At 34.0% G+C, this 12,827-nt stretch overlaps 1 protein-coding gene and 1 long non-coding RNA gene across 8 annotated transcripts in view; both read left to right on the plus strand.

Moving 5' to 3' along the window:
- The window catches only part of LOC105116608 (uncharacterized), a 16,271-nt gene extending 7,693 nt beyond the window's left edge, over positions 1–8,578 (plus strand). The window contains exon 3 of the long non-coding RNA XR_840562.1: positions 8,491–8,578. This is a non-coding gene — a long non-coding RNA (uncharacterized LOC105116608). The remainder of the gene's footprint in view (positions 1–8,490) is intronic.
- A 1,089-nt stretch (positions 8,579–9,667) lies between these two features.
- Positions 9,668–12,827, plus strand: part of LOC105116606 (G-type lectin S-receptor-like serine/threonine-protein kinase CES101) — a 19,075-nt gene continuing 15,915 nt past the window's right edge. For 4 of the 7 annotated variants that reach the window (XM_011014036.1, XM_011014035.1, XM_011014033.1 and 1 more), the window contains exon 1: positions 9,668–10,360. In XM_011014036.1, coding sequence (XP_011012338.1) covers positions 9,742–10,360 — 619 coding nt within the window. In that variant the 5' untranslated portion in view covers positions 9,668–9,741. The remainder of the gene's footprint in view (positions 10,361–12,827) is intronic. The other 3 variants (XM_011014039.1, XM_011014038.1, XM_011014037.1) reach the window with 2 other exon arrangements.

Consider the following 12,827-nt stretch of genomic DNA (forward strand, 5'->3'; position numbering starts at 1 on the left):
TAGAAGAAATCTTGAGGAAACATTACATGCATTCATTGAAAAGAAAGAGACAATCAACACTCAACTTGCTCAAAGCATGATAGATTTTAAAGATACTCTTGCAAAGTTCACATCTGCTCTTAGTTTTCAGGAGAAAGGTAAGTTTCCATCTCAACCACAATAAAATCCCAAATGGCAATACAATTCAAGTGCAAGTAGATCTAGAAGTGAACACATGGATCAAGTCAAATCAGTCAAGTCAGCATTCCTGATAATAAGGTAAGTAGTGTCATTAAATTTTGTTATTCTGAGGTATATGAGGATCATTTCTCATTAAAAAATACGACTGCAAAAATCTTACAATGTGGATTTTATTGGCCCACCATGTTCAAAGACACACATGCATTCTGCAAAACCTGTGAAAATTGTCAAAAGGTAGGATTTATTTCAAAACACAGAGATTCTTTAGATAATTTTTTATTGACTCTTAAGACGCATCATAGTGGAGGTATGTATTGTGCAATTCATGATTTATGTCCTTATTTTCATAAAGAAATGCTCGATATAGTCTTGGGAATTTGACTAAAAAAGACCATGTTTGCCAATTCTTAAGAAAACTGGATGAGAAGTTTATTCCCGACCCATAGAGGGTGTTTAAGTTGTTCTTGGATATAAAACTAAAGGAAGATATGAGCTACAATCATAACTACATGTATATATACATGCTTTTTCAATGAAAAAAAAAAAGGAAGAAAGAGAGAGAGAAAGTCTAGCTAGCCTACACAAAGATGGTATGATTGCATTTTTAATTTCTCATCTATAAATATTCATTTCCTTCCCTTTATTTCTACTTAACCCATACAACCACCAAGAATAAATGAGTGCACTAAATGGAGGTATCCTCGGCTCTTACAATAAAAAAAATGTTTGTGTTTTTGGTGGATCCAATCCTGGAAAAGAAAAGGAGTTTTTAGAATCAGTAAATCATCTTGGTCAGGTATTAGCTAAGAGAAAGATTCATTTAGTATGGGGGAGGTAGTCTTGGATTAATAGGGAGTGTGTCAACAACTACATTCTTAGGAGGCACTCAAGTTTTGGGGGTCGGCCCCAAAGCTTTAGCCAGAGGGGACATCATTGAAAAAATAATTGGAGAGGAACTACAAGTCTCCATAATGTTTGAATGACTGACTGTAATGTTTAACCATGCTAACGCCTTCATTGCCTTACCAGGTGGTCTAGGCACATCAGAAGAAATCTTTCATATTTTCTTTTGGGCCTAACTACACATTCACCATAAACTTATAAGTTTGTTAAATGTTAATGGTTTTTATGATAATTTGTTGTCTTTCCTTGATCAAGCTGTGGAATAGAAATTTCTAACATCTTCAGCACGACAAATCATAATCTTTGCTGCTACTGTTGAACAATTGATTGATCAACTACAATATTTCATCACTGTAATTGATCCCTTCATAAGTCGTATAAATTAGTCAATTATAAAAAGCTGTAAAAAGCTTAGATTGGATTTAAGCCGTCGTTTGTGAAACCTTGTGTCTTTTGGTTTTATTAATAGCATATTTTTGTTTTGTTATTTCTTATATTTGTTTAAGTGTGTTTCAGGTTTGTTAGTTTTCGCTATTTTAGGTGATGTCTTTTATATTCTATCTTTCTACCTTAAGACATTGAGGACAATGTCTCGTTTTGATTGGAGGGAGAGGGTAGTAGTTGATATTATAAAAAAATTAACTAACTGTATTTTTTATTATTAAAACCATTTGTAAAACTGTTATTATTAGGATGTTAGAGTAAAGGAGGAATTTTAGTAACTCTTGAGACGTATCTTAATAAACATTCTTAATAAGGTCTATCAGAATACTTATTGAAATATTCAGGTTTACAAACTCTCGCATTATTATCAATTGATTCTGCTCATATACCTAGTTAACAAAGATTCATAAACCTTAATTTTCACACACATACTTTAACATATGATTGTGAGTTGCATATTGGATTATTAAATTATTTATGTTTTATTTTTAAAGGTAACAACTAAAAAAAAGGGATAATATATAATTTGAAAATAATAATAATAATAATAAAATATAAAAAAATTGAATAAATAAAAAAATAGATAAGTTTGGTTTTGTAACCTCCTTAACTTAGTGCCTGTTTGGGAGTGCTTTTCAAAAGCACTTTCGAAAAAATTTGAATTTTTTTTTGCTTTAAATTAATATATTTTTAATATTTTTAAATTATTTTAATGTATTGATCTCAGAAATAATTTTTTAAAGATAAAAAATATTATTAGCATGCTTTTCAAAGTGAAAAGCAACTGCAACCACAATCCCAAACACGCTCTTAAGCAATTAAGCTTGGAGGGGTGTTTTAACACCTAGTACCCTAAAGTTAACTAACTTAGGAGTTATTGGCCTAGTGCTTGTTACATGGGTTAAGGAGAAAGCTTAAGGAAATCAAACATTGTACTATCTACATCTTAGTATCTACAACCCGAGTTACTAAGCTCGAAGGGGTATCTCAACACCTAATGCCCTAAGACTAACTAGTCCAGGAGTCACTAGCCTAAAGCTCGTTACATGGGTTAAGGATGCGTTGTGTTTCAAGTTATCAAAATAATAATAATAATCACCTCAACTCAAGGAAATTAACCTTAAATATTAGAATAAAATTTTGTTATCTTCCAAGAAAAGCCCCATAGTTATGTTTTGATATATTAAGTACAAAAAGAAGATTTATTAATATCTTGTGTAGGAAGTAGGAAGTAGGAAGTAGATATATAAATTTAATAAGAGTTTGTTTATTTGGATAGATTAATGGAAGTTGAATGATGAATGCCTTGCTTTGTGGAACTTGCAAATTGTTTTTCTATTTTAACGCTTTGATTACTAGGAACTAGTAATAAGCTAGTTGAGAGGTGTGATTAGTACTTAAAAGTGCATTCTCATTAAGGCTTTATATCATTACATTGCACCTAAAGTATCATTAAATTTCCTAACTAAAGCATGTTTTATAATAACAAGTTTGATAATATAAGATATCTTTAATTTATGGTAAATGCTTATTTTAAATGTAGGTATATCTCATAATTCAAAGGATTGATCGATGTGATTAACTATTGAAAATGAAGAGATAAAAGAGGACTAAGCTTAGAAAGAGATGCTGGTTCAATTCAAACTGGAACACCATTCGATTATTGGGTTATAACTAGAGTTGTGGACCTTGGATTTAGGTCTAGTTTATCGTGATGGAAAGCTAAGACATGGGCCTAAAACATTCATGAAGAGTCTAAGATTCAAATTTGCTGGTTTGAAGTTCAAATGTTAGCAACAAAAGAGACGTCTGAATTTGTCCTGCAGCCCAAACACTATTCAGTGTCCAGCTTATATCTCGAGTTCTAGAAGTAAAAATGAGCTCTGGTTTTTTTTTTAATTGTTGAAAAGCTGAGATAATTGTCCACAACTTTCATGAAGACTATGTGCTTGAATTCTGATGTTAGTAATCATGTTTTGGCCAGCCAACAAAATCAATAACCAACCAATAATGTCAATAACCAGCCACCATATCAATGGTTGGCCACTAACTAAATAGTTAGTCAACCAATCAATAGTTTTGGATTTTAGCCTATAAAAGGAGGCATTTGCCATTCATTTAGGCATCTTGATTTTCATATCAAGATCATATTCTTACTTTCTTTCTTTGTATTTTTGTAATGTTTAAGTTTTGTTTTTATTAATCTCTTGTTTATGTTTTTCATCATAACTATGTTCTTATCTAGTTTATTTATGTTCTTCTTCTTCACTATGTTTAGCTAAGTTTATTATGTCAAGGTGTAAAGGTTTCTCTAATGGTGTTAGAATAGGTTTATTATAAACTTAACATAGACATCAATGTTTATATCCAAGAAAGTTTGTTATTAATATGTCTTATCTTTTTATCTTACTAATTATTAATATCTTGCTTGTTAAATGATTAATCTAGATTTGTATTGTATAACACCTGATACAATAAATGTTTGATCCTTCATAGTCTTCGACCGACATCGTTGTATAAGAGGAACTTGATTTGTTGTTAACATAAGTTAACATTATGAATACCTGACAATATTTAAAAGTATTGGTGTTACTTAATTAAGATAATTAATATGATCATGTTAATACTTTATAATGAGCCATTAATGATAAATCATCCGATTGAAACCTTCTTTGTGTGTGGTTTGCAGTTGAGTAATAAAAAGAGTTTATATTATATTTACTTCTAATACCATTAGTGGATCCTCTAACCTTGACAACTGTTTTTATCATTGTTTAATCCTCACATTAATCTCACATCTTAAAGATCTCTTTAACTCTTTGTTAAATTATATTTATTATTTATAATTTATATAATTCACCTCCCTGTGGTTCGACCCCGGTCTTATCGGGTTATTTATTACTTCGACACTCCTACACTTGGAATAAGACATTAACTCTTTGATCGTGTCAAGTGCCAATCCAAATTATCACTCACATAACGGAATTTGATTACTAATGCTAGTAAATGTCATTGCCCATCCATAAAAAAAAAAAATCCAAGTAAAATTGCCACATCTTGTGGTGCGTATTCTCCCCATGCCTAAGATGAAATATGTGTCTCACATCTCCATTGCTTACTCAATACATGAATCAAACCATAAACCCTAAATCCACCATAAATCATAATTGATGGTATTCATAACTAATTTATCATTAATTCAATAAGCCTTAAATTCATTATAAACCCTAAATTCAACCTAAAAATTATTTCATTTCAACTAAACCAAACACAAATTCATAGTAATAGTCCACCCATAATGGTGTTAATGGCATTATTTATTTGGTGCAGAAAAAGATCTACCTATAATGGTGTTATAAGTCAAGGGTATGTCGATAACTATGAAGATTTGTTGTAGAGAGACACGCTTAGGGGAGTACTCATAATGACTAGGATTTCCAAGATGCTTTTAATTGGTATGCCTGGGCCTTTTATCCTAATGAGATGAATTTTTTCTAGGGTCAGTCTTAAGCAGAGATATCCCTATTTGTGCCATTACTTCACAGGAGAGGATGTTAATTGCACTCGTATCATTTATCAACATTTGATATACAGAGGTGCCCCTTAAGATGAAGTTGACTTCAATTAATGCTTGCATAGATTGACCAAGCTCATCCTTTCTTTGCTCAGGGTGAGAATTCCTTTTAAAAAATTAGCAAAGATAACCTTTAGCTATCAATCTTTCAATATCCTTATTGAAGATGTAACAATCTTCTATGTCATGTTCTTTATCCTTATTCAAAAGACAATAATTCTTAGAACTATGAATATTGGGTGATGATTTTAAGGGTTAAAGGTATTGACGAAAATCTTTTTCCTGAATGGTCGTGAGGACTTCAAAAATAGTAGCATTTAAAGGAGTGATATGCATTTCAGGGTAGCTCATGCACTCCCTAGTTATCTTCTTTTGGCTTTTCCTATAGTTGTTCTTCTTTCTAGGAAAGTGATCCCGCTTGGGATACCCCCTAGTGAAATTTTATCTAGAGAAACGGAGAGGACCAGTGCACAAGTCACTTTCCTTCTTTACCTGAATATGGTTCTCCATGGCTTGCTTCACTTTTAGTAAGCTTCTATTTGGTAGGGCATACAATTTCTTTTATAAAGATTTTCCCATTACTCCACTTATAAGGGCTTTGAAGGCTATCTACTTTATTAATTCCTTAACTTTAAGCATTTCCTAATTAAACCTTTTCAGGTATGCTCGTGTGGATTCATCATCTACCTGAGTGAAGACGAGTATACAATACTCATCTTAATAAAAGAGAGTCTCTAATCTAATGGGGGGGGTGTAGACATCTTCCTGAATATACTTCTTTTCCAACTACTTTCTACTCCTATGCCTATAGGGTTCTAGAGAGCCTGAGGTTTCTGGCATGTAGTGGTAGGATTTATAGATGGTCTCCTTCTCGTATTGGCCAAATAAACATCTAAAATATCCTTTATTTGCTCGAGAGTCAAGAGGGTGGATATGCTTCTTGGAATGGTTAGATAACCTTTGATGGATGACTAATATGGAGGCGATTGGAAGGATACAACAACTTATTGAGATGCCATTGAGACTTGTTTAGGTACATTTTCTTTTGTTTGCTAATTTGCCAACACTGTTTTGGCGAGGAGTTGCACTTGATTAATAAGCTGCTAAATGGTTGGTTCTATAAGAGTATTTGTTATAGTAGAGAGATAATTTATATGTCTTATCCTAGGAGTGTCTTAATTGTCTGTCATTAATAATAAATAAGGATCTCAATAAAACAATAGGATAATTAATGGTTTTTTAAAAGCGTTTCTCACATATGACACCAGCTGATAATGTCTTAAAATCTAATATATTAAAGGATCATGTTATTTGGTGTTTAGTTAGTGGTTAATCAAATGTTCATGTCAATATTTCCTTCTCTTTAGCCGAGGAAGTACAAAAATTGATGATAGAAGTCCTGGTACTTGCAAAAATAGTCCCTATTGGTGGGACTTAAAGACCCTCCGATAATAAAGTTAGTAACTTTAAATGGAAATGGTAATAAATGAAAGAAAAGGCTTTAAATTCAAAGAACAAGAGTGTTTGTTCCTTTTATATATATATAATTAATGCTCTAAGATATAAAAGCTTTTAGAGTAAGAAAAAGTGAACATTTTACCTGAATGGTTCAGGGGATATTTATAGTCCTTGAACCTTATCATCTTCAGAGATTGGAAAGATTGGAAAGTCATTTTCTCTTGATGATATTAATGAGGAATAAAGATCTCTTACATATCATTAATGAGCGGTAAATATCCCTTACAAATCATTGATGAGATGAAAATGTGGTAGGCTCCTTAAGAGACCTTTTATATATCTATAGATATAAGAAGATGATTATATCTAACATTAATAGTTCTTTTAATAATCATACTAAGAAACTCATAGTCCTTACACAGGTCTTTGATGACCTATATGCTCACAGGGTTTAGAAAGTAGTTGAGCTTAAGAGAGATGAGTTTGATAAATTTTCAAACCCATGTTGCCTCAGGTTCAGCCAACGGCTAAACCCAAACATATTGGGTCTGGTAAATCACCAGACTCACTTAGCCTTAGGTCAGCACATGGTTAAACCCAAGTGTATTGGGTCTAGTAACTCGTTAAACACGTCTCATTAGATTCAGCATATGGCTAAACCCAAGCATGTTAGGTCTAATATTTTGTCAAACCTATGTTTTCTTGGGTTGAGCACATGGCTAAACCTAAACTTATTAGGTCTGGTAATTTGTCAAATCCATGTTGTTTTGGGTTTAGCACATGGTTGAACCCAAGCTTATAGGTTCTAGCAATTCGCCAGACTCACCTAGTGTTGGGCTAAGCTTATGGTTGAGCCCAAGTATGTTAGATCTAGCAGATTGTCAGGCCCACATAACCATGGACCTAGCGTATGGCTGAGCTCAAGTAGTCTTAAAGTTTCTGAGTCAAAAACACTAGCTCATCAACATGACAAGATTTTTACCCTTGAATAAAATATAATTAATCACCAATTTGAGTATACAAATGAAAATAATTGATGTTTGTCCAAGGTCAATTTTTCCCTTATCCCCTTATCCCTAAACAAATGAACATGGTTTAAGGATATAAATATATGATGAACAATTAAACAATATACATACAATGATCTCTATGAAACATCTGTCATGACATTTTCTTCATAGGATTCTCCACACTAAGCAAAAGCTTCTCTTCTCTACTCAGGTACAATATGTTCCTTATTCTTCATCTATCTATGTTATACAACACTTACCTTGGGTATAATATGGTCTCCACTCAAATCCCTATTTAAGTATAATGATGATCTGTCTAAACTTAAGATACTTTCCAAATAGGGGTGCAAAGAAATAACTTTTCCACTTTGTCCAAGTACAAATATATTTTTTACCCATGTATTGTTCATGTATTGTTCCCCATGTGATTGTTCAATCAACCATTTTACCCAGGTATAAAATCAACACTTCCTTACAGCTAAATGGTTACACCATGCTCAAGTATAAAGACATAACACCACCTAGCATAAATGGTTAGCACAACAAATTTTAAAGTCATCTCAGATAGCTTCTTTGCCATTTTAGAAAGCAAATTTGCTAATTAAACAAGATGGCTACACAATTTAAACTTTATCGTGGGGATATCTTAGCAATCAGGTTATGTGAAAGGTATAAAAATGAGAAAAAGAGTCCACCTAATTTTATGGTTACTAGAAACACTAAATGGTATTCAGAGATTTTAGATAAAGGGGCTGGTTATACTAAAGACAATATAAAAATCACCTTAAAACATCCTACCTGAAGGAAGTTGCATTGTTGTTTGATTTTATGATAAAAATACATATTATGCATACATCTCAATATTTCACCTAAACTAAATACTTTTATTTATTATAGGTAAAAAAAAAATCCTAGGATAAGGGAGAGTTGGGATGGGGAAGAAGAAGGAGAAATAGGGGAGGAGAGGGACGACAGAGTGGTGATATATTAACTCTTACCAATGGAATTAGCGACGGACGCCTTCTGTTGGTGATCCCATCGGTAATTCTGATGGTGAATTGGTCACATTACTGTACGAAGATCCCGGTTTGAATCCCCTGGTCATTCCATTGGTAAAATTATCCACAAAAACTTCCACGTTATCAAACCATTTTTTTAACAAAAAATTCTATATATTTTGTCTGTAAATAAGTAGGTATTTACTGACAACATTAGTCCATCGGTATATATCGACGAAATTACAAACAAAACAATGTCCGTCAGTAATTATCAACATAATTTACCGACAAAATTATTCAATCGATAATTCCATTGGTTTTAGGCAAATTTCTGGTAGTGTAATTTAACATTAATGATTTATTAATATCATGTTGGCTTCATGTTACGGGAGGGTTGAGAGGCTGCATCTGTGCTTTGTAATATTGATGAAGAAAATGAAGGATACACCTATATGTCTCTGTAATTCAATGTTTGCTGCGCTAAATTTGAAACCTTTAGAGAGAGATTAATTCTTGATGATATCATGATAAAGAACAAGTTCACTTAAACAGGGGTAGGAGATGAATCCAGTCGTGCTATTAATGAGCCCAAATCATTTGGTCGACTGGTTCTTCCTTCTTAAGAGTACTAGAATTAACTGATGTCGTGTTTGTGAATTGCGACATCAATTAAAATTTTATCGCGGATGTGAACTGCAATATTTAATTGATGTTGCGGTTAGCAACCATAATATTTAAATAATATCGTGTTTTTAATCCGTGACATCAATTAAATGTCGATTGCGATTCAGAACTACCATATCAAAAAGTTTGTTGTGTAAATTGACCTTTTGTTTTAATTTTGTATGCTAATTGTCTAATTTATCCCAAACTTTCCTATGAAACAGTCAACAATTTCCTAGCAAGTTTCTCGTTGTACAAATGTGTTCCCTCTGTTGACCATTGTCAACAAAACCTTTTCTTGTTTGCCTTCTTTTCTTATTGGTTTCTTAATTATTTTTTGTTCTTCTTTCAGTTTTTTGATAAATTAGAAAAGAAAAAAAAAGTTCAACAGATTTCATTGATTAACGAGGTATAAACTTGTTGGCTACCTTTTTATTTTCTTTCCAGTAAATCTAGAATTATAGCTCATCATCTATTAAATGCTTCTTACTTTTTTCTTCCTTGTTCATGAATGTTACCTTGCATGGCTAGCTGGATCTACCGGTTCCTTCTGTTCTGCTTCTGTGCCTCTCACGCTTTGGCAGCAGACACACTGTACCAAGGTGATGATTCCCTCAGTTCTTCCAATACTCTAGTTTCCAAAAATGGGCTTTTCACTTTAGGATTCACAGGACTCGGCTTTGCCGAGTCGAATGCTAGCTACTTGGGAATATGGTACAACAATGACACAAGCACCCCTTTTTGGCTAGCCAACAGAGGCAAACCCATAGCAGACAATTCAGGGGTTCTTGCAATAGATGGATCAGGAAATATGAAACTCACCTGTTCTGGTGGTGATCTTGTTGATTTTAACTCGAGCCGATCTTCTGCAAGCAATATAACGGCTATTTTAGAAGATTCAGGCAATTTTGTTCTCAAAGATGAAAATTCTGGCAGCCAACAGGTCTTATGGCAAAGCTTTGATTTTCCTACTGACACATTCTTGCCTGGAATGAAGTTAGGGATCAACCATAGAACTGGCCGAACCTGGTCCCTCATGTCGTGGTTGGGCGACTTAGTACCCACTCCCACTGGTGCTTTCACTTTTGAATGGGATACTAATGGAAAGGAGTTGGTCATTAAGCGGCGCGGTGTATTTTATTGGACTAGTGGACCATTGACGAGCAATACTAGTTTCAAAAATTTCGATCTGAATATAGGGACACTTGATTTCAGTTTTATTAATGATTCTAACGCAGACGAGGATTACTTTATGTTCAATGTTTCTGCAAATCAACATGCTTCTCAGGATCAAAGGAATTTTTCAATGTGGCAGTTGAGATTTGATGGGAGCATAGTAGATCTAACTACTCATCAAACACACGGGGGCCCAGTATGTAAAGGAAATAACATAGATGCTGGTTGCGAGAGGTGGTCAGGACGGGCATGCGGGAGCAATAGTAACAGTTTTGAATTGAGATCAGGTTCCTTTGTTAACCCAGTGTTTAGGAGGGACTATAATTCTAGTCTTAGCATTAGTGATTGCATGGACATCTGCTGGAATGATTGTAAATGTTTTGGTGTTCCTACCACAGACAATAGTGCCAACAATACTGGATGCTTGTTTTATTATACAAGCTTTACACCAGACCCGACTGGAGGTGCAATTCAATACCACATCATTGTTCAAGGCTCTTCAGGTTAGCTGTTCTTTCGTTTTCTGGTTACCAATTTATAACCCAACAATGTAATTAATTTTAAATAAATTCCCATTGGATGTAGGGAAAAGGAATTGGATATGGATTATTTTAGCTTCTGTGGGATTTGTTTCATTGATGGGGCTCGCGGGACTCCTGTGGTATCTGAGAAGGAGAAGACTTGGAGGTAACATTTTGGAAATAATATTTTTTTTATATGCACTAAGACTTGTTGAATTCAGTGATTTGCTTACTTAATCATATCAATCTGACCAGAGGAGTACCTGTTTGAGTTGCTGAGAATGGATGCAACGAACGACATGCTTGAACTCGAAAATGACGGAAACAAGGGCCATAATTTGAACGTCTATAGTGCTGCAACAATCATGGCCGCTACAAATTCCTTCTCTGCAGAGAATAAGCTTGGACAAGGTGGTTTTGGACCAGTTTACAAGGTAGTCTAGTTAAAAATTACTTAACGAAACCTGTTAATTTTGTATCTCAGACCAAGTATTGAGTTGATAGCTGTTTCACTTCAGGGGACATTGCCGGATGGGCGAGAGATAGCGGTAAAAAGACTGTCAAAAAATTCAGGACAAGGGCTGGTGGAATTCAAAAACGAGCTTATACTCATCGCTAAATTGCAACACATGAATCTTGTCAGACTCGTAGGATGCTGCATTGAAGGAGAAGAGAAAATGTTAGTGTACGAATACATGCCTAATAAAAGCTTGGATTCATTTATATTTGGTAAGTTAATTATGCCATCATACTATAAAGTGAATGGATCTCTGTTCTTGCAAGGTTTTGGACTTGGATGAATAACATTGCTGGAATATTCACTGCTATGTTTTAAATGCAGATCAATCAAAAAGGGAACTCCTAAACTGGAAGAAGCGATTTGAAATCATTGAAGGGATAGCTCAAGGGCTCCTTTACCTTCATAAGTACTCGAGATTGAGGATAATTCATAGAGATTTGAAGGCTGGCAACATCCTCCTTGATGAAAATTTGAACCCCAAAATTTCTGATTTTGGCATGGCAAGAATTTTCAAGATTAATGATTTACAAGCAAATACAAACCAAATTGTTGGAACACGGTGCGTATACATTTATAGTTCTATGATTCATTACTCTTCAAGTGCTTAAAAATAGCATGACATTCAGTTTTTCCATCCAGTGGATATATGTCCCCTGAGTATGTCATGGAGGGCATCTTCTCTGTGAAATCCGATGTCTTCAGTTTTGGAGTTCTACTGCTGGAAATTGTGAGTGGTAGAAAGATCCATGGCCACCTTCTAATAGACGGCCGCCCTCTTAATCTTGTGGGATATGTAAGTTCATTTCATGCAACCTCATAAATTATACATTGCTAGCTGCATAAGCTTAATTTTAACATTAAACGTAAACTTGGTTCAGGCATGGGAGCTATGGAAAGCAGGTAGCCCATTTGAGCTGGTGGATCCAATACTAAGAGAATCTTGCTCTAAAGACCAAGTCTTGAGATGCATTCATGTGGGCTTGCTATGTGTAGAAGACAATGCAGTGGATAGGCCGATTATGTCAGATGTTATATCAATGCTAACAAGCGAAGCACAATTACGACTTCCCAAACAGCCTGCATTTTCCAATGCAAGAAGTATTGTGGAAGAAAATCCAGCAGAGACTGGTTCCATAAATGATGTTTCTATGTCAACCATGTATGCGAGATAGAGGATAATTAGAGCGTTAGATGGTTTCTTTGTCCTTAAATTTTGTTTGTCATTTGTCTATTTGGAGCAGACACATTCTCCATCCGTATTTTGCTTTTTCAATTATTAGTCTTTTTTTGGTGCTCTCAAAATTTAATTTTCATTCGGAATATACTTAGAAATTCTTAACAAGGTTGTATTTCATATTATATGTACCATTATTCGTTATG

Source organism: Populus euphratica, unplaced genomic scaffold (genome assembly GCF_000495115.2).
Source record: "Populus euphratica unplaced genomic scaffold, PopEup_1.0 scaffold1004.1, whole genome shotgun sequence".
In the NCBI taxonomy this organism is placed as follows: Eukaryota; Viridiplantae; Streptophyta; class Magnoliopsida; order Malpighiales; family Salicaceae; genus Populus; species Populus euphratica.